The 20,016-nt window shown below is 34.1% G+C and overlaps 2 protein-coding genes across 2 annotated transcripts; one reads left to right on the top strand and one right to left on the bottom strand.

Moving 5' to 3' along the window:
- The first annotated feature begins 1,842 nt into the window (after positions 1-1,842).
- On the top strand, positions 1,843-2,777 carry LOC120149845 (calmodulin-like protein 7). The gene has a single exon (XM_039162550.1). The coding sequence runs from the start codon at positions 1,937-1,939 to the stop codon at positions 2,633-2,635; it is 699 nt and encodes a 232-aa protein (XP_039018481.1). The 5' UTR covers positions 1,843-1,936; the 3' UTR covers positions 2,636-2,777.
- Positions 2,778-5,856: 3,079 nt separating this feature from the next.
- On the bottom strand, positions 5,857-9,033 carry LOC120149813 (EIN3-binding F-box protein 1-like). Its single transcript, XM_039162521.1, has 2 exons — positions 8,819-9,033; positions 5,857-8,361 (listed from the first exon to the last, which is right to left on the bottom strand). The coding sequence occupies exons 1-2, from the start codon at positions 8,841-8,843 to the stop codon at positions 6,449-6,451; spliced, it is 1,938 nt and encodes a 645-aa protein (XP_039018452.1). The 5' UTR covers positions 8,844-9,033; the 3' UTR covers positions 5,857-6,448.
- Between the last annotated feature and the right edge of the window lie 10,983 nt (positions 9,034-20,016).

Genomic DNA, 20,016 nt, shown 5'->3' on the forward strand with positions numbered 1-20,016 from the left:
TTTGTGTCTGAATTCGCAGTCAATGGGGAGCTTTGTTTGACTCATTGGGAGGGGGTCTTAACTAAGAATATGTTGGATAGAGAAAAGGCGTTGTTGGACGTCCTAAAAAAATGAACTCATGACATGGTTTTGAAGCGTGTTGTCCCGGACAGGTTAGTATGTTCAATTGATTAAGCATGCCATTGTTTCATCAAGTTTAACTTGCAGAAACATTCCTAGGTGTAATGATTGGAGTATTTAGTATTTGAATTAATTTAAGGGTGGGCAATGTAAGGGTGGGCAGTTTGATTCATATTCGGAATTGTTTGAATGAATCAATTGTTTGTTTAGTTGTTTTCGTTTTGTTAGCTTCTGGTTGGTTTTGTACCTTTTACCTAGTTTTGAGTACTCTTTTCCTTCAACTAGGTTAGGGAGGTTTTTAACGAGGCTCTTAACTTAGGTTTGATGAGTTATTAATAAAATTAAATTTGCTGAGCAAAAAAACAAGGTGTTTATTGTCGAAATCATTATATGTTGATTCAAATACATTGAGTTTTTAAGAGCTACTCATATGATTAGACTCACCATCAATCGTTTTAACTAGGTATAATTGAATACCTTCAGTCTCGTTCAACTCTTGAAAATTTGTAATGTGCACCCTCTGAATTTTAAATATATATAACATCTTAAATTTTCATTTCTAACATAAAATCATAAGTCCATCTTTGTATAAAATAATCATAGTATCGCATTGTATTTTTTATTTTTGATAATTTTGGGATGAATACAAAGTATTATCTATTTAAAAACTCTAAATCAGTTGACAGTGAATGTTCAGACCCTTACATATGTGGTGCTCAAACCAGGGATATCAAAAAATAACAATAAATCCTTAGCCACTGAAATTACTTGATTTGTGCATACATTAATTTTTTTAAGCAAGTTTTCACTTGTTAATGTGTGCTAATTTTTTTAAAAGATAAAATATAAGTATTAAAATTTAACTTCTAAAATAATAATGAGACTTCGGCATATTTAAAAAAACATTTTAAATGTTATCCTTAATATTGAAGTGTCAAGTACACAAATGGTCCTAAAGGTGCTTCCTAAAGGTGTTTTTGTTAAGTTTTCGTGAAATTAAAAGTTATAAAAATGATTTTTTGATTATAAAATATTATTTTATTGAATCTTTCGACTATTAAAAGTTACAAAATGATCATCCAACTATTCATATGTTACAAACTCGTCTTTTTATGTTAAAAAATTGGTAGTCGTCTGAGTTGAACATTAACCTGTTGATTAAGATATGATAAAATCATATTTTAATAATGTCTACTAGCACAACAGTTACTTTTAAGAACTAGATCGAACGGTATAATTTTTGAAGCATTTGTTCGGCAGTATAATGTAAACGGTGATCCATAAAATACAATTCAAACGATTCTAAGATCATATTTTAATCAATAAATTAATCTCCAGCTCAGGTGATCACTAATTTTTCAATGAAAAAGAATGATGAGTTTGAAACATGAATAATCGAGTAATCATTTTGTAACATTTAATAGTCGAAAGATTCAACAAAATATGATCTTATAATCGATAAATTATTTTTTTAATAATGGTGACTCAACCAAATATTCAATAGTCGAAAGCATTTGTACACTTGACACTAAATTTAAAATAATTTGTGGAAATCATTGAAGCTTTGACAAGTGTCATTGGTGGATTAATGAATTGCCAAGTGAATGGGGAGTATTATTTTTATCGACTTTAACAGATAACGCGGTTTGTGGGATCTGAGAGGGCACCAAAAACCGCGTATTCTCCAATTTGTGAAGTCAAGGGATCATTGTTGCCCTCAGATAACCATGTGGTAATTACAAAGAAAACAAAACACAAACAAACACTTGTTTTCCATCTTCTTCCCCGCCCTCTTGTTTTTCATTCAACATTAGCTATGGTGACAACCTTACTTCTACTTTCTCTTCTTTTCATCGTTGGTTTCCTTCATATTTACTTTGCTTTTTCTCCCAATAAATTTTATGCTTGGCTTCAATCCCTTTTCCCCAACCCATGTTCTTCCTCCTCTTCTGTAAATTTGAAAACAACCCAGAAGGTCTCGGTTATGGAACGGACTGATCCCAATAAACTAGAGCTGAATAGGGTATTCGCCACCTTCGACAAGAACGGCGACGGATTCATAACGAAGCAGGAGCTAAGGGAATCATTGAAGGCCATCAGCTTTTGTTTGACGGAGAATGAGGTCGAAGAAATAGTTGTGAAGCTGGATTCAAACGGCGACGGATTGATCGATTTCGACGAGTTTTGCGCCCTGTGTAAAGCCATTGACGACGGCGATTTCGGTAATAACGGCGGGGAGGAAAGTAAAAGATCGGGGGAAGAAGGGAATGCATACGAGGGTGAAATTCTGAAGGAAGCTTTCGATGTGTTCGATAGAGACAAAGATGGGTTGATCACCGTCGAGGAATTGGGATCTGTGTTGAGTTCTTTGGGGTTGAAAGAAGGAGACAAGGTGGAAGATTGCAGAGAGATGATTCGAAAAGTTGATGTCAATGGTGATGGCATGGTTGATTTCGATGAATTCAAGACGATGATGAAAAATGGAGGACGATTAGCTTCCATACCAGCTTTTTGATCTCAAATCTCATCGATCCATCAATCTACAGGTGTTTTTTTTTTTGCTTTTCTAAATCTATATGTTGGATTTGTTTCCTTTTAATTACCATTTTGAACCTTCTTCTTCTTTTTAATCATTATTATAACCTTTACAACACAACATGAAACAATGAAATTGAATTCAACAACATAGTTTTGGAATTGTATTTTGATGTTCTATACATGTACACATTTTTTTTAACTTTATTGTGCACCAAACATGTATGAGGTTTGAAGTTTTATTATTCTAGTGTAAATTCTGAACTCCTCAATCAACCTGAAATGTATATTCTTATTATTTTTAAATTTTTTTTGTGAAAATTATTTTTATGAGTTGTGCAATTAATGTGATAAAAGAAAATATTTTTAAAAATTTAGATTCGAATAATTACGTCAAACATCTAAAATTTATTTTCTAACTTTTGGGCTATTAAAAAAATGCTAGAAATTTACTCCGTTTTAAATTTAAAACATGAAGATTCAATTTTATATTTAAATTTTTGCAAGGGATGTTTAAAAAGATATGTAACTTTTTTAATATGTTAATTAATTAAATTGTTAATGTTAAACAATTTCAATTAAACGAATCGCTAAAAATGATAAATGTTAAGGTTACGGTTATGCATACAGTTAACTGTTAGTAAATTAAATTTTATAATTATATTGGGAGATGTAAGTTTATTTACACCGGTGTAAATTTACGTTAAGTGTTACATTTTTTTATTTTATTTACTTACATCGATGTAAGTATGTGTTAAGTGTTACATTTTTTTGTAGTATGAATTATGAAACTTTAAAACGTTCACATTGTGTTATTTTTGAAAATTAATTGTAATATGCTAACTATAGATTAATTTGTAATCGAATATTTAATAACAATTAATTGTTAACGGTTAACTATTTCTTAATAGTTACGGTACGATTAAAAAGATCTCATAACCGTAATAATGGTTAACCAACCGTTTAGGCTAAACAGTATAATAAATCGTTCATGAACACTAATTTTTGTTTATTTACCAAATGAAAAATATCCTTTATTCATTCAAACTTAATTGTTTGTTTCAAATTAAAAAAAATTAATACTTAATTAAAAATAAAATTACAGAATACAATAATTAAGTCGATTAGAATAGCAGACTATTAAATTAAAATGAAAACACTTGAATTCAGTTTTAGTATAAAAAAAATGAGGATTGTATGGCTCCACCAATGCCAAAAAGGCAACCGAAGAGCTTGTCACATGGCGCAAGTAAGACCGACTATAAACGAAAGAAGAAAATTTGCGATTAATTAGGTCAAAGTAAACTTGTCACATGGCGCAAGTAAGACTGACTATAAACGAAAGAAGAAAATTTGCGATTAATTAGGTCAAAGTAAACTTGTCACATGGCGCAAGTAAGACTGACTTAAACGAAAGAAGAAAATTTGCGATTAATTAGGTCAAAGTAAACTTGTCACATGACGCAAGTATTCAACTTGATTAATCAAACTAAGAAAAATTAAAAAGGAAAAGTCATTTATTAACACTTTCAAGGCTTCCACAAAAACATAAAATTCTTCTCTATTGTTGCTGTCGCTGTCGATTCTATCCAAAAGTTACACCACCAGTCACCATGTATTGCTAGCACTTTAAAATTTAAATTGCAAAGTTTATGTTGGTATAGTTACAGTGTTATGGATCAGTAGGCGTTTCCCTTGGCCATTGGGAAGAATAACAAGACATTTACAAGGCTTTTGCACCAGCAATCTCCTCCTTGGGCATTATGCTCACTACTTCATGCAGGTACAATACTGTAACCAGTGATATATTTGCAGTGTTTTGCATTACTGACGCATATCTACAATTGTGATAATGTGATCACATCTCTTCCTTGTTTTGGATTCTTTTCTTTTTCTGTAGAGTTGACCGATTGAGATTTGTGGCTGAGTAGCCAGAAATTAGGAGACAGAGAGAATCTGAGATGGTTGTACTTATGGTCTTTTGGTTCTAAGTTGAACATTTGTTTAGTTTACCCTTTTCAATTTTATATATTTATTGTGTCACGTTAATAATATGTTAGTCTAACGGTAATTAAACTTCAATGACCACTTCTTAATTAAATAAAAACGAAAGTAACAAAATAATATGTTTTTTGAATTCAGTGAGGAAAAGTATACAAAACATAAATGAAACTTATAAATATGTAGTTTACTCAAGAATTTCTTCTTCTTTTTTCCATTTTTTTTACCAGCACCTTAAAAGAAATTTAAATTCGTCGACCACCATACACCGACGATAACATCCATAGTCGACCACTGCTTTCATGGTAAAAAGAAAAAACACAATCCTGACTTCTTTTTTTTTTGTTATAAAATCGTAATTTTCTTTTTACACCTCATAAGCTTATATCTAAAGAAAACTCTTCGACTTTCACCTCATGCCGTTACTGTCCGATGGAGTCGCCATTAAAGTATGTTGTTTCCAACCTCGTGACTTCACTCCCCACAGTGCAGATCGTTGATCCAATTATCAGATCGAAAGGTGTGGTTTTTCATTTTTTTTCCTTTCGAAAAATATTACATGCAATGTATCTTTTGAGAGTGTAAAGTCTGAATATGCATTGAGTTGGGCCAAGATGAGAACCATTTCTTAACGTCATGTTACAAATCCTATAGCTCTCAACTCTCAAGTCCGGTAAGAATCAGCAAAGTCGATTCCAGCAGTCATGTCAATTTCAGTTTTTAAATCCAAAACGTGAATTTAGATATTCAAATTCATGTCAAATGAATCGATAACATGTTTATATAATGTTCATTTATTAAGTTAAATAAACAAGTATAAATTAAAAAATTTATATGCATTTAATAAATGAACACGAATAAATGTATGTTTAGGTCTTTTATATTCATCAACAAACTCGTTTATCGACTTATTTATAAACTTATTTATCTTATTCTTTTTTTCCTTTTATTTTTTTATATTTCAAATATCGGTGAAGATAGAAATAAAATTAAACACAAGATAAACTTTAAGTTTCAAACCGTGAAACCTAAAGAGTTGAAGGACTAATGATGTAATTTCACTATTTATGAACATATAAACTAACATGTTAGCAAATAATAAATAAACAAACATAAAATGAACATAAACACCTTAAAAAATAAAAGAACATGAAACACAATTTTATTTATTCAAGTAATACACAAGGAAATAGAAATATATATATAAAGAACTTCATAGTTGGAGTTGCCAGTTGTACAGTTCATAAACAAGGGGAAGCCTAAAAGATTGATGACTTGGGGGAAAAGAACAACCAAAACAAAGGTTGTAGTAATGGCGTATGAGTTAAACCTCAGCCATACCATAGGCAAAGCCCATCAATCTGCGACCGCCTAAACATACAACTGTTCAACGCAACCACACAACAGGAAATACAAATACACATACCCTATGACAAAAAAAAACAGAATTCCATGACTGAAAACAAAAGAAAATCTTTTAGTCATGCATGATGAAGCTAAAACACCAGGTAGGCATGGAAAGCGTTGGTGATCATGAGTGGAAACTTAAAACCGGGAACCATAGCTACAAAACAGGCTAGCTCCTCTAGGGAGAGCCTGCAAAAACAGAAGGGATGGCTAGGCCATCTCTAAACTGCCAAAGTCCCCGGCATGACCACCTTGTCGGACCCAAAAACTGCACTGAATGTTTGCTACCCGGTCGTCTGAGGTGACTATATGACTTTAATGTTTCTATCATCTTCAACGTTACAAGCGTGGCTGTTCGCAGATCTCAGCCAACTTGTATCCTTGATTAGAAAAGGATTTCACATTTCCACAAGGTCTCAACTAGTAGCTCAATGGTTCGACTGCTGATTGAACTGCAGTGCTGGAGATTCAACCCCAACAGGGTCTTGCCCAATTTTTTAAGGGAAGGCAAGCTTTTGTTTGATACTCCGGAACAACCTGAAAAAGAAAGGACCTGTAAATTGAGTTGCTCTGCATGAGACAAGGCGGCAATACCGGAATCAGTGATTGCCGACCTTGATACATCCAGATCGCTGAGGAAAACACAGTTGTGGGCAATTGCCACCAAACTTGCATCAGTAATTCTCCTGCAACCATCGAGATTGACCAACTCAAGGGTTCCACCATGTAGCCTGGTCAAGGCCAAAACTACTTCATCCGTCAAATTTAAGCAGCCACTCAGATTCACCTTCACTAGTCCGGCCTCACAACTCTTTAGAAGAGGCAGAAGACCGGCGTCCGTGATCCCACAAAGCCCACTCAGATCTACATGCTGAAGCTGAGAGCACAATTTACCCACCATAGCCAGGCTGGCTGTTCCAAATCCAGGGCAGCTTCTTACGGACAAGGATTTAAGGGAATTGCAAGAGGACAAAGGAGCTTCCAAGGATATATCCTTAATTCCCAGGCACTTCACTATGGTCAAAGATTTTAACAAACAATCTGAGAGGACACCAATAATCCCGGATTGTGTGACCCTGTTACATTCCTCCAATTGTAGGCACTCAAGAGAACCTGCAGACCTGGCAAAAGCCACCAGTCCATTGTCTGAAATAAAGCAACATCGCCGAAGGCACATATGCTTCAGGTTTATGCATCCCTTTCCCATGGCTTCAAGACTCAGATCTGTTACCCCCCGGCAAGATGTAATTATCAAAGAGACCAATTTTTGCAAGCCTTGAGCATTCCCCATGACCCAGAATCCCTTCTCACTCACATTTTGTAGTCCGCTAAGCGTTAGATTTGTCACCGACTTGCCATAATGCCCAATCACGGCGAGAGAGAAGTCTGTGATGTTCAAACCTTGAAACTTAACCTTTGAGAGGACAGCAGATGTCGATGACAACAGGCTTGAAAACCCATGATCACCAACAAGTGGGCAATCCTTAATAGAGATGGACTGCAGCTTAGGGCAAAGCTTTCCGATAGCTTGGAGGCCCTCGTTACTGATCCTGGGGCAAGATTCAAGGCTCAATGAGGTCAAATTAGGACAGTTCCCTGCAATTGAAATCAAGCCTTTGTTTGAAACTGAATGGCACTGGCAAAGGTCAAGCTTCTCCAACAAATGGCAATCTTTAGCTATCTCGGACAGACCTTCATCCCCAACACGAGGCACGTTCCACAAAGAAAGTGCCTTGAGAGAAGGGCAACCACGAGCTATGGCAGATAGCCCAAAGTTGGTTACTCCACGTGAAGATGAACTGCTTCCCTTAATAGAAAGCTTTCCCAGACCACCACGACCACTCGTTCCAACAGCAATCGCAGCAAGCCTCATGTCAGTCGCTTTCTTCCCTTCCAAGCACCTAGTAAGATAACCCTCATCTCCAACGCATGAGATCATCTCAGCATCATCAGAAACTGAATCGGTATTCTCCTTGACCGCCTTTGATGACTCGTATTCACCCTTGCGAATACTGATAAGAAGCATAAGCCAGTTCTTTGAGACAGAAGCACATGAGCCCCTTTCTTGGCCCCCAGGAAGGCGTTTGAAGATCTCGATAAGGACTTCATCAGGAAGGATGTCAATAGAAGGTTGCTTATTCTGCTCAAACACAGTTTCTCCAAAGATAAATGGGGCACTAACTCGAGCTCTTTTATGAGGAGGGTAATAGACATCCACTTGGGAACTGATTGAACACAATCTACCCAAATCTGTGGAATTTGTATAGAAAGAACTCCCAGAATAGAAATCATCATCACCTGAAATTCCAATAAAGAAAAACAATAAGCTAAAACTACCCAAAGAACATTTCCAGAATATCTATACATCTCTTTGGTTACTCCTAAGAACAATACTAACCTTAATAAACAGATAAAAGCTCCATTCTTTTTCACAAAATTTACCAATCCAATTTGATGCAAATCTTCAACAATCCAATTCATTCCTAAGACCACATATGTTCACATAAAACAAATAACTAACGACTCCTAAGTTCTTTGCCTGCATTTTCTTGTTCAAAAACAAGCACTAGCTAAATCAATAAGAACCCATTACTCAAAATCATTTCTCTTGGGTTCGGCATAAGATCAAACACATTAAGAACGACAACATAAACCCATATCGAACACGTATTGTTCTTACAAATTATCTCCATATATATTCAAATAAAACTAAACAGATGTGCAAATCAAAAGCAAACAAGGGAAGAAATGTTACCACCGAAATTAACAAGAGCAGGCATGGCTGAATCTCAAAGAAGCCGCCAGCACCAAAAACGCAAAAACCAACAAGACAAAACACAAGGAAAACACAGACCAAGTATACCCTTTGAAAACTTGAATGCATCAGAAACTTGATTTAGAAGAAAGGATGCTTAAACCCTACAACGTAGGGCAAAAAGAGAGAGATTGAAGGATGTTGTTTGAGTTGAGCTTGAAACAGAACATAAGAGTAGCCTATATACTAGGTTGGAGAAAACAAGAGGGATGTCATGTCAAGAAATTATCCCTTTTTTTAAAAATATTATTTTAAAATTAATGTTTTTGATGCAGATACATTAACTGACAACTTCTATTACATGCAATGTATCTTCCCATAAAACCTCCTTTTTTTCTCCCACTTTCTTTAGTCCAACCAAACAACCGGCTAACCCCTTTTGCCTAATCTTTAAGATAGGCTTGTTTGGTTTCAATTTTAAATTTAATATTTGGCTTTATTCAAAAGGCAAATATTAAACTTCACTTGTGTTTGAAATCGAGAAATTGGAAATAAATTTATCGGGTGATTTTAGATAATAGTGTTGTTTTTCTAATTTTGAATAGATGCATCTTTAGGATGTGTATATATTATTAATGATTAAAAAAATCATAAACAGATATTATTTTATAAACTCGTTCGACTATTAAAATAATTTTAGAATTAATGTATGGGCTTGTGGTGCATAAGTAATTGTTTAGGGACTTTGCATAGTAATGACAATCCTTTTATGATTGATTATAATTTTGTCCTCATTTATTCATTACTCTTATCTAGTATTAGGTGGATTAATGGAAGTATTTATCAAACAATGTACCGTGCTTGGTTAACACAATTACTCCTTTATTTTGAGTATATTTACATCTTATAATTTTGAGATCTATGATTTTTTAACCATTAATATTTGATCTGTTTATATGTTTAATCTAAATTATATATTACAAAAGTTTATTATACAAATAATCTTATTAATTTAACTTATTCTATTCACAAATCCATTTCTTTAATATAAAAATTTTGATTTGGTTTTTACTATTATCAACAGGGGTATGCCATTATAGGGCCAGAGGGCTCTCACCCCAGAAATTAATATATATATATATATATATATTTAAAAATAATTTAACTTCTTTAAATGATTTAAAATTTCTTATTGTATTTATATTTTTTGAATGTTTTAAATTAAATCCTTTTTAAAATTTTGAGAAGTTCCCATGAAATTTTAAATTTTTTAATTTGACTCCCAATTTCTTAAAAATATTTTAAATTAATATTTTAATTTCTTTTAAATAATTTAGACCTTCAACAAAAATAATTTTTAAATAGGTGTTTCCAAATTATATTATCAAGACTCGTTATAACTTATCATAATTTGATTAAAATAAATAATAAATTATTAAAAATATATCAACCAAAAAAATAATAATAAATTTTAAATTGTTACACCTTCACAATAATTCTCCAAAAACTATCATTCTCCACCAGACTAGACCCTTGAATAAATCTCACTGCTCACAAGAGCCCTCCCCCTCTGGACACGGGTCTCCAAAATGACTAAAATACATAAACAATACCAATAACTGACCCATGTGATATTTTAAAATGAAATTCAAGATTTAATTATCAGATATTTTTAGCTTGTTAGTCTACATATAAACATTATTATCATATATCTGACACCACTAAACCAATATCACTATAAATACCCACAACTATAACTGATAGAAGAGCTGGAATCTTCCACAACTCATATTGATCTTCATCTTTCTTCTTATAACCACCTTTCTTTCACAAGGAAACATGGACTTATGATTATTCTATGACTCTTCGCCTAAATAAAAAAGAATTAACTATTAACGGTCAACGAAACAAATTTATTCTTATCAACTATAAAAATAATAAAACAATAAAGAATAATTATAAAAAAATTAATCACAAAATTAGTACCCAATGTTTGTATAAATTGTTACTTTATTTCATATTCTTTTTTGAATTATTTCATTTTTCGACGTTTTAATTTTTATTAAAATAACTATGTTAGATGGAAATCGTTAGTTACCTAACTGTTAACATATGTTGCTAACGTGATATTTTTATATGTGTTTAACATATTAACAAAATAATGACGTGGCACATACCACGTCACCTAGAGTGATGATATGACATATGTCATATCACTTAAAGCGATTTCATGACATGTGTCATATCACCTAAAATGATAATTTGTTACATGTCATATCATCAAAGTGATCATGTCACATAGAGTGATGATATGACATTTTTCATGAAATCCAAAGTGATGATGTGTAATGTCCTACATCGCCAAAGTAATGATATAACAAGTGACATATCGTCAAAGTAATGATGTAACAAGTGACATACCACAACATCAATTAAATATATGTGAAAATGTCACGTCAATAAATGTGTTGATAGTTAGTCAACTAACGGTTTCCTTCCGACGGGTTATTTTGACCAAAAAATTGACAAGTCAAGGGTTAAAATACTTAAAGAAAAAAGAATATGAAACAAAGTGCTTATTTGTATAAATATTATATGCTAATTTGGTCATTATACCAAAAAGAATAAAAACAAAAGGTTAATAACTAACAACAACAACAAACCTTATTCCCATATGTAATGGGGTAAGGGGAGGTAGGGTAGTAGGCTGCCCCCAACGCCAGGTTGAGAGCAACTTCCGTGGAAAACCTCCAGCAGTCAAAAGATTAAAAAATAAAGATAAAATACAATGCATGTCTAAATAAATAAATAAATACATAGTTAAACAGTATTCATATGCAGTCTTCATATGCGCGTCTGTAATGGTAAGTAATCCCTGCAAATAAATCCATGCGTAAAAATCTCTGCATATAGACAGAAATGTAAGTTTGGGCTAAATTTAAAAAGAGGAAACATGTAGAGAAGGATACACAGTAGTCAGCGATAGCAAGCTACGAGAAGAAATAAAGTCAAAATGGGTTAAAACCTAAACTAAGGCAACACCCTATGGCTGTGACCCACACTACTCGGCTACCCTGGTTTTAAGTCTCCAAACTTTCCTGTCAGAGGTCATGTCCTCGGTAAGGGCTAAATCCTTCAAATCAGATCTCAAGCAGTCTACCCACTTCCTCCTTGGTCGTCATCTCCTTCTGGCACCGTCGACAGTAATCGACTCTACCCTCCTGACCGCATTCGACGGTTGTCGCCTAAGGACATGCCCAAACCATCGTAGTCTTCCCTCCCTCAACTTTTCGGATACAGACACCACCCTTAAGGACATCATAATTGCAAAGTTTGGTGTCATGTCCCACGGAGTCCTACCACCTGCCCATCAAAGCATTCTCATTTCTGCGGCCTCCATCCTCCTTACGTGATCCTCTTAATTGCCCAACATTTTGATCCATACAGCAGCGCTGGTCTTATTGTCATTCTATAAAATGTTCTCTTAAGTTTTAGAGCCACATTCTTGTCACACAAAACTCCAGTAGCAGCCATCCACTTTAGCCATCCCGCCTTTATACGGTGTGTAACGTCATTTTCTACACCCCCATCTTTATGTATCATAGACCCTAGGTACTTGAAACAATCATTTGAGTCCTTTGATGCATACTTCTACATCTTCATCGTTTTGGTTCCCACTAAAGTTTGAACATAAATACTCTATCTTTTTAATATTGATCATTAGACCATTTTCTTCCAAAGCAGTCTTCCAGGTAGCCAATCTACTATTCAACTCATGTTTTGTTTCAGCAACTAGGACAATGTCGTCAGTGAAAAGCATACACCATGGAACATCGTATGGTGTCGCACAATAGATGTCGTCCATAATCAAGGAGAAGATGTAAGGGCTAAGAGCCGACCACTGGTGGAGTCTGATTTCCACCGGGAATGCCTCGGTGCCGCCAACTGTAGTCCTGACGTATGTAGTAGATCTACAGTACATCTCACGAATCACCCGTATATAAGCAGTTGGGATCCGTCTCGTTTCCAAGGTCTTCCAGATCGTATTGCGGGGTATGCTATCATACGCCTTCTCAAGGTCAATGAAAGCCATGTGAAGATCTCTATTTTTTCCCTATATTTCTCTATAAGCCGTCGAAGTAGATGAATCGCCTCCGTAGTAGACCTGTCTGGCATAAAGCCAAATTGGTTTTCTGAAACCCTAGTAATCTGTCTCAACCTAGCCTCTATCACCCTTTCCCATAGCTTCATGGTATGATTGAGTAGTTTAATACCTCTGTAGTTACCACAACGTTGGGGATCTCCTTTATTTTTAAAGATTGATATTGTAACACCCTCAACCCGTATCTGACCCGGATACAAGTCTGAGGTGTCACATTGACTTTTCAAACTTTAAACTTTTAACGAAAACCAATGAAATTTAAAGCTTTTATTAAAATAATATTGTCACTGTACACGAGTTAACCAAAACAAGACAAAACTAATCAGAGCATTTGTAACTAACACTTTTCTTACATACCAACACACTACATACAACAAAATACCTACTGTGACTTTACTTCTGATCTGATCGCTGAGTAGAGATAGGTTAATCTGCAAATTCCTATTCTTGATTCTCCTGTTCTTCGAAACCTACGTGTAAAAACACTTACACGCTAAGTCATAGACTTAGTGAGGCATAATTACATAATAAATAATTACTAAAATATAAACAGGTCGTCTACTATCCAAACACAATTATATTATCATACCATCATGTATTATACCACATATGAGCCAATATAAATCATAATAATACCATATTAAGATACAATTATATACATCCTCGTTATGTCTTATTTAAGCCCATATACACTATTGAGAACCCAAGGTATACAAGGATTATGAGGTTGTGCACACATAAGCTGTCACCACAGCTCAATGAATGTTCCGAATGACCTATCCAGAGGTCCTAAAGATCCTCGGTAACTATCCAGAGGTCATAAAGATCCTCGGTAACTATCCAAAGGTCATAAAGATCCTCGGTAACTATCCAGAGGTCATAAAGATCCTCGGTAACTATCCAGAGGTCATAAACATCCTCGGTAACTATCCATAGGTCCCGAAGAACCTAGGTAAACTATCCATATGTTCCTTAGAACATAGGTATACTGTCCATATGTCTCGAAAGACCTCGAAAGACATAGGTAGTTCTATGACTCTTGGCATGCCAACTATACTTACAGTTCTCATAACTCATATAATATATATATATATATTGTAACATGTCAATACATATGCTCATTCATACATATAAACCATAACAAACACAGCACACACACTTCATATACCTAATATAGGTATCTCGTAACTCGTTCAATCCCATATAACACATACATTCATATATAAGCTCTAATCTGGAAAATAGATTTACCACAATCTGCATAGTATATCCCATAATGCATATGGTATGAATTCATATCATATTTAATAATATTGAATGAATCATGTATCAAGATATTAAATCTAGAATTATCGCAAATCTAGAACTGAATATACTAACATAATCATGTGATGCACATGTATTCACCTTAGCCTTGTTTGAATTGAATCAATTCTAACCCTTCGATTACTTTGAAGCAAAGTCACGTTCAATATCTACATAAGCATAATTTTCAAGATGATTATCAGATGCCTAAATCTTGAAATTAACCTCTAATAGCCTACCAATTTAAGGGATTAATAGTTTAGTCTCTATTCTTTCTTCTTCTTTTTTTCATTATGGGGGAATCGGTTCCCCCCCTGGGGGTATCGATTCCCCTCTAGCATTCTGTAATTCATATTCGTTTGAGTGGGGATCGATTCCCCTTGAATGGGTACCGATTCCCCTAGCCCAGAAATCCCATTTTGAGCTCGAAAATCACCTTATTTCAGCTCAAACCTTCCTATTTCACTTCCTTTAATACTCCTAACTTTAATACACATACTTAAACTTATTTCTATTCCATAATCACTTCTTTAACTTCAAATCTAGTCATTCCTATGTAATTGCAAAAATTATACTAGTTTTGCAACATGTTCAAATTCCTATTCTAACACTTCATATCCCTTAATTAACTTGATGACAAGTCAAATTCAACTTTCAATTCTCAATATAAACTTTATTTCGATATTTCATTCAAAAACTCTAAATATTTAAATCCTCATAAACTCTTCATCTTGTTGTTTTAAAGCAAATTAATATTTCCTTAATCTTACTTAGCATCTAATAATCAAAACTAAACTTAAATTTCAGCACATAATCAGCTCAAGAGAAAACTCACATTTGCTTGGCTTCACACGTGAAGAAGAAGAAGAAAGGAGAAGAGAACTCTGGAGAATTCTCTCCATTTCCACGTGTATATAATTCCATTTTTAATTCCTTAAATGATCAAATGACCATTTTACCCTTTATTTCCTTTAATAATTACTAAATAACCTTCATCATATATATCCAATAATCATTGAACTATTTCATTCTTCTACTTTAGTCATCAAATTCTGAAACTTTACAAATTGGTCACTAACCCATAATTTGGGATGTTACAAATCTCCCCTCCTTTTAAAAAAAAATCGTCCTCGAATTTTCACTGCACATCCTGAGAATGACATATCTTCTAACGTTCTCATGTTGCTTTCTGAACTTAATCTTTTGTATCATCTTTAATAACTTGGTTCTTATCTTTCCAATTATTCGACTACCTTTTTACTTTATATCTCCTATCATGTCACTTATCAGATAGACAATAACATTAATTCTTATCACTCAAACTCATAAATCAATCAAATTCCTTGTTCATCTTCAATTGTCTTTCAAGAATCACCAGACTTTTATTTCATCCTTACTTGACTGACTCCAAAACTTCCTTAATACATATAAATCTTTATTCATTTCTCTGACTACATCCACTTGATCAAGAAACATAACCTTTATCACATCTGATTCTTTAAACTTCATCCTTTCATTTCCTTCATAAATCAAAATCTTCTTATACACCAATCATATATTTCTTTCATGTTCACATACTTTTTTCCTATCACTTAAACTCATCTCTGATTACCTATCTTTATTATATCTTTATAACTTTACTAATCACTTCACTTATACAGAACCTCATTCTTATCGTATCTTGCTTGTATTTTCTTCCTTCCAAATTTTCTTTAAAACACATAAATATTTATCTCCTTGCCTATATCATATCTATATGATCAAAATACACAACCATATCCAGATTCGTATCTCATTTGATTAACTTACTTTATGTTTCCTTCCAATCTGATAATTCTAACATCCATGCCATTACAGCTAATTAATAACAACTTTTCAATCTAGGGCGTAAGCCCTGATCAAATTAATCATACACATCATTTCAGTTAAAATCAACCCAGTGTAATTCACTTATTGAACCCATACTCTCATTCATATACAGTATTATGCCTTGTCTCCTTTATTACCTTTCATTTCAATGATTAAAATACATAACCATACCTCAATCCACACCATACATAATTAGCTTACCCTGAAATCATCTTCAAATATTATTAAACGTATACTTTACGAAATCAATCAATCTTTTCATAACATTATCTACCATTTCCTTACCCCATATCAACTTATAATTCACACTTTACACCCCTTTTTCATTTAATTCCCTATATATATACTCCTTTATAAATCACTATCTCCTTACTTATCCCTTGAGAAATATCTCCATTAGATTAACAGAGAATTAAATTCCCTGAATTCGAATGTAACACTTCTAACATATCTTGTTTACTTTAGCACTGTACCTTAATGAAATTGTCACTACACTATTTCTAAAAATGACTTCTAACTAAATTCTCAATTCTCTTACCCATTCTCTACTCTTATATGGTTATACAAGCTCATATCAACTAATATCATAAAGCATTTACTGTACAATAGAAGATACCTGCTATTATCTCTGGATCCTCATTGTCTTCACTGATATTGAGATTATATACTCTAGCCGTAGAGCGCATTTCCTGTTGAGTAGAAAATTCTTTCTGGCTTCTTCCTCTACCTCTACCCCGTCCTCTCTGGAATATCGAAGCAGCTCGCTCCAACTGCACAGGATCTCCTGTCCCCAATGGACAATCTCTCATGAAATGTCCTATTTCCCCACATCGGAAACAGGCTCCAGATTCAACTCTACATGCCCCTCCATGATATCTCTCACAAATCTGACAGTGTCTCTGTTGTGCTCTTCCATCACCAGACTTTCCTAATTGAGTCTGTCTAGCTCTCATCTGATTTGATCCTCTAGCAGAGGATACCACTGATTCAGACCTTACTTGGTATTAGAACCCATAATCTCTACCTCTCTTGGGTGGTACAGAGCTCGACGAAGCCCCCGTTCTTTTGGAAGATTGAGCTTTCTGATCCCCAAACTGCTCATTCTGAGCTCTTTCTAGAGCTTTAGCACGATTTACTGCTTCCTGAAACGAGGACAAGTTCAAAACAATCAACATCTCTTTTAGCCTTGGTCGTAGTCCTTCAACAAACCACTCACATGCTTCTTTCTCTGTCCGAATCAATTCGGCCGTGAATCGACTTAACTTGTTGCATTCACACTCATATTCATACACAGTGCGATTCAGCTGTTTCAAATTCAAGAATTCTTTCTTCATTTCCCTGATGAACTGATCTCCTATATACTTGTGCTTAAACTCTTTTAAAAACAAATACCATGTTTTCTGATCATTTGGCATCCTATGAATAACATTCGTCCACCAGATTCTCGCTTGCCCACGGAACAAAGAGACTATGCCATCTAGTTTCTCCATATCAGAGCAGTGGAGTCCCTCTAACATGATCTTTACATCATTAAGCTAAAGGTCCGCAACAACATGACCTTCTTCGGCTTCACCTTTGAACTCTGGAGCTCCTAATCCCTTTAACTCTTTGGCTATATTAATCCTCTGCGTTGAGGATGCAGGAGTTTGGAAACGTGTCAAAATAGTGCCTAACGTCCTGAAGAATATATTTTGATCTTGTACAGGCACTCCAAAGGGTGTCTGTCCTTCACCTTGCCTGGCCAGGGCAGGTGAATTACTACTTTCAGCTAGTATATCATCTCTCGCTTCACCTCGAGAGCTATCTTGTCTGGACATCTAATAAGAGATAACCAAATATTTCTATCAGCTAAACAACATACTCATTACTCGTATCAGATCAGAAGTTCTTACTACTGTGTTGGCATGAACACTTTTTAAGACACTATGGACTCTGGTTTATGCCGAGAATCGACTAAACCATAGCTCTGATACCATTAAATGTAACACCCTCAACCCGTATCCGACCCGGATACAAGTCTGAGGTGTCACATTGACTTTTCAAACTTTAAACTTTTAACAAAAACCAATGAAATTTAAAGCTTTTACTAAAATAACATTGTCATTGTACACGAGTTAACCAAAACAAGAAAAAACTAATCAGAGCATTTGTAACTAACACTTTTCTTACATGTCAACACAATACATACAACAAAATACATACTGTGACTTTACTTCTGATCTGATCGCTGAGTAGAGATAGGTTAATCTGCAAATTCCTATTCTTGATTCTCCTGCTCTTCGAAACCTACGTGTAAAAACACTTACACGCTAAGTCATAGACTTAGTGAGACATAATTACATAATAAATAATTACTAAAATATAAACAGGTCGTCTATTATCCAAACACAATTATATTATCATACCATCATGTATTATACCACATATGAGCCAATATAAATCATAATAATACCATATTAAGATACAATTATATACATCCTCGTTATGTCTTATTTAAGCTCATATACACTATTGAGAACCCAAGGTATACGAGGATTATGAGGTTTTGCACATGTATGCTGTCACCACATCTCAATGAATGTTCCGAATGACCTATCCAGAGGTCCTAAAGATCCTCGGTAACTATCCAGAGGTCATAAAGATCCTCGGTAACTATCCAGAGGTCATAAAGATCCTCGGTAACTATCCAGAGGTCATAAAGATCCTCGGTAACTATCCATAGGTCCCGAAGAACCTAGGTAAACTATTCATATGTTCCTTATAACATAGGTATACTGTCCATATGTCTCGAAAGACATAAGTAGTTCTGTGACTCTTGGCATGCCAACTATACTTACAGTTCTCATAACTCATATAATATATATATATTGTAACATGTCAATACATATGCTCATTCATACATATAAACCATAACAAACACAGCACACACACTTCATATACCTAATATAGATATCTCGTAACTCGTTCAATCCCATATAACACATACATTCATATATAAGCTCTAATATGGAAAATAGACTTACCACAATCTGCATAGTATATCCCATAATGCATATGGTATGAATTCATATTATATTTAATAATATTGAATGAATCATGTATCAAGATATTAAATCTAGAATTATCGCAAATCTAGAACTGAATATACTAACATAATCATGTGATGCACATGTATTCACCTTAGCCTTGTTTGAATTGAATCAATTCTAACCCTTCGATTACTTTGAAGCAAAGTCACGTTCAATATCTACATAAGCATAATTTTCAAGATGATTATCAGATGCCTAAATCTTGAAATTAACCTCTAATAGCCTACCAATTTAAGGGATTAATAGTTTAGTCTCTCTTCTTTCTTCTTTTTTTTCATTATGGGGGAATCGGTTCCCCCCCTGGGGGTATCGATTCCCCTCTAGCATTCTGTAATTCATATTCGTTTGAGGGGGGATCGATTCCCCTTGAATGGGTATTGATTCCCCTAGCCCAGAAATCCCATTTTGAGCTCGAAAATCACCTTATTTCAGCTCAAACCTTCCTATTTCACTTCCTTTAATACTCCTAACTTTAATACACATACTTAAACTTATTTCTATTCCATAATCACTTCTTTAACTTCAAATCTAGTCATTCCTATGTAATTGCAAAAATTATACTAGTTTTGCAACATGTTCAAATTCCTATTCTAACACTTCCTATCCCTTAATTAACTTGATGACAAGTTAAATTCAACTTCCAATTCTCAATATAAACTTTATTTCGATATTTCATTCAAAAACTCCAAATCTTTAAATCCTCATAAACTCTTCATCTTGTTGTTTTAAAGCAAATTAATCTTTCCTTAATCTTACTTAGCATCTAATAATCA

The sequence above is a fragment of the Hibiscus syriacus genome, unplaced genomic scaffold (genome assembly GCF_006381635.1).
Source record: "Hibiscus syriacus cultivar Baekdansim isolate YM2019G1 unplaced genomic scaffold, ASM638163v2 tig00111008_pilon, whole genome shotgun sequence".
Classification (NCBI taxonomy): Eukaryota; Viridiplantae; Streptophyta; class Magnoliopsida; order Malvales; family Malvaceae; genus Hibiscus; species Hibiscus syriacus.

Bases quoted from the DNA above. Each gene is read 5' to 3' on its own strand.
- LOC120149845 (XM_039162550.1), top strand. From the start codon at position 1,937: ATGGTGACAACCTTACTTCTACTTTCTCTTCTTTTCATCGTTGGTTTC.
- LOC120149813 (XM_039162521.1), bottom strand. From the start codon at position 8,843: ATGCCTGCTCTTGTTAATTTCGGTG. The intron at 8,362-8,818 runs GTAACATTTCTT...TTGGAATTTCAG, and splicing joins TGCTCTTGTTAATTTCGGTG to GTGATGATGATTTCTATTCT.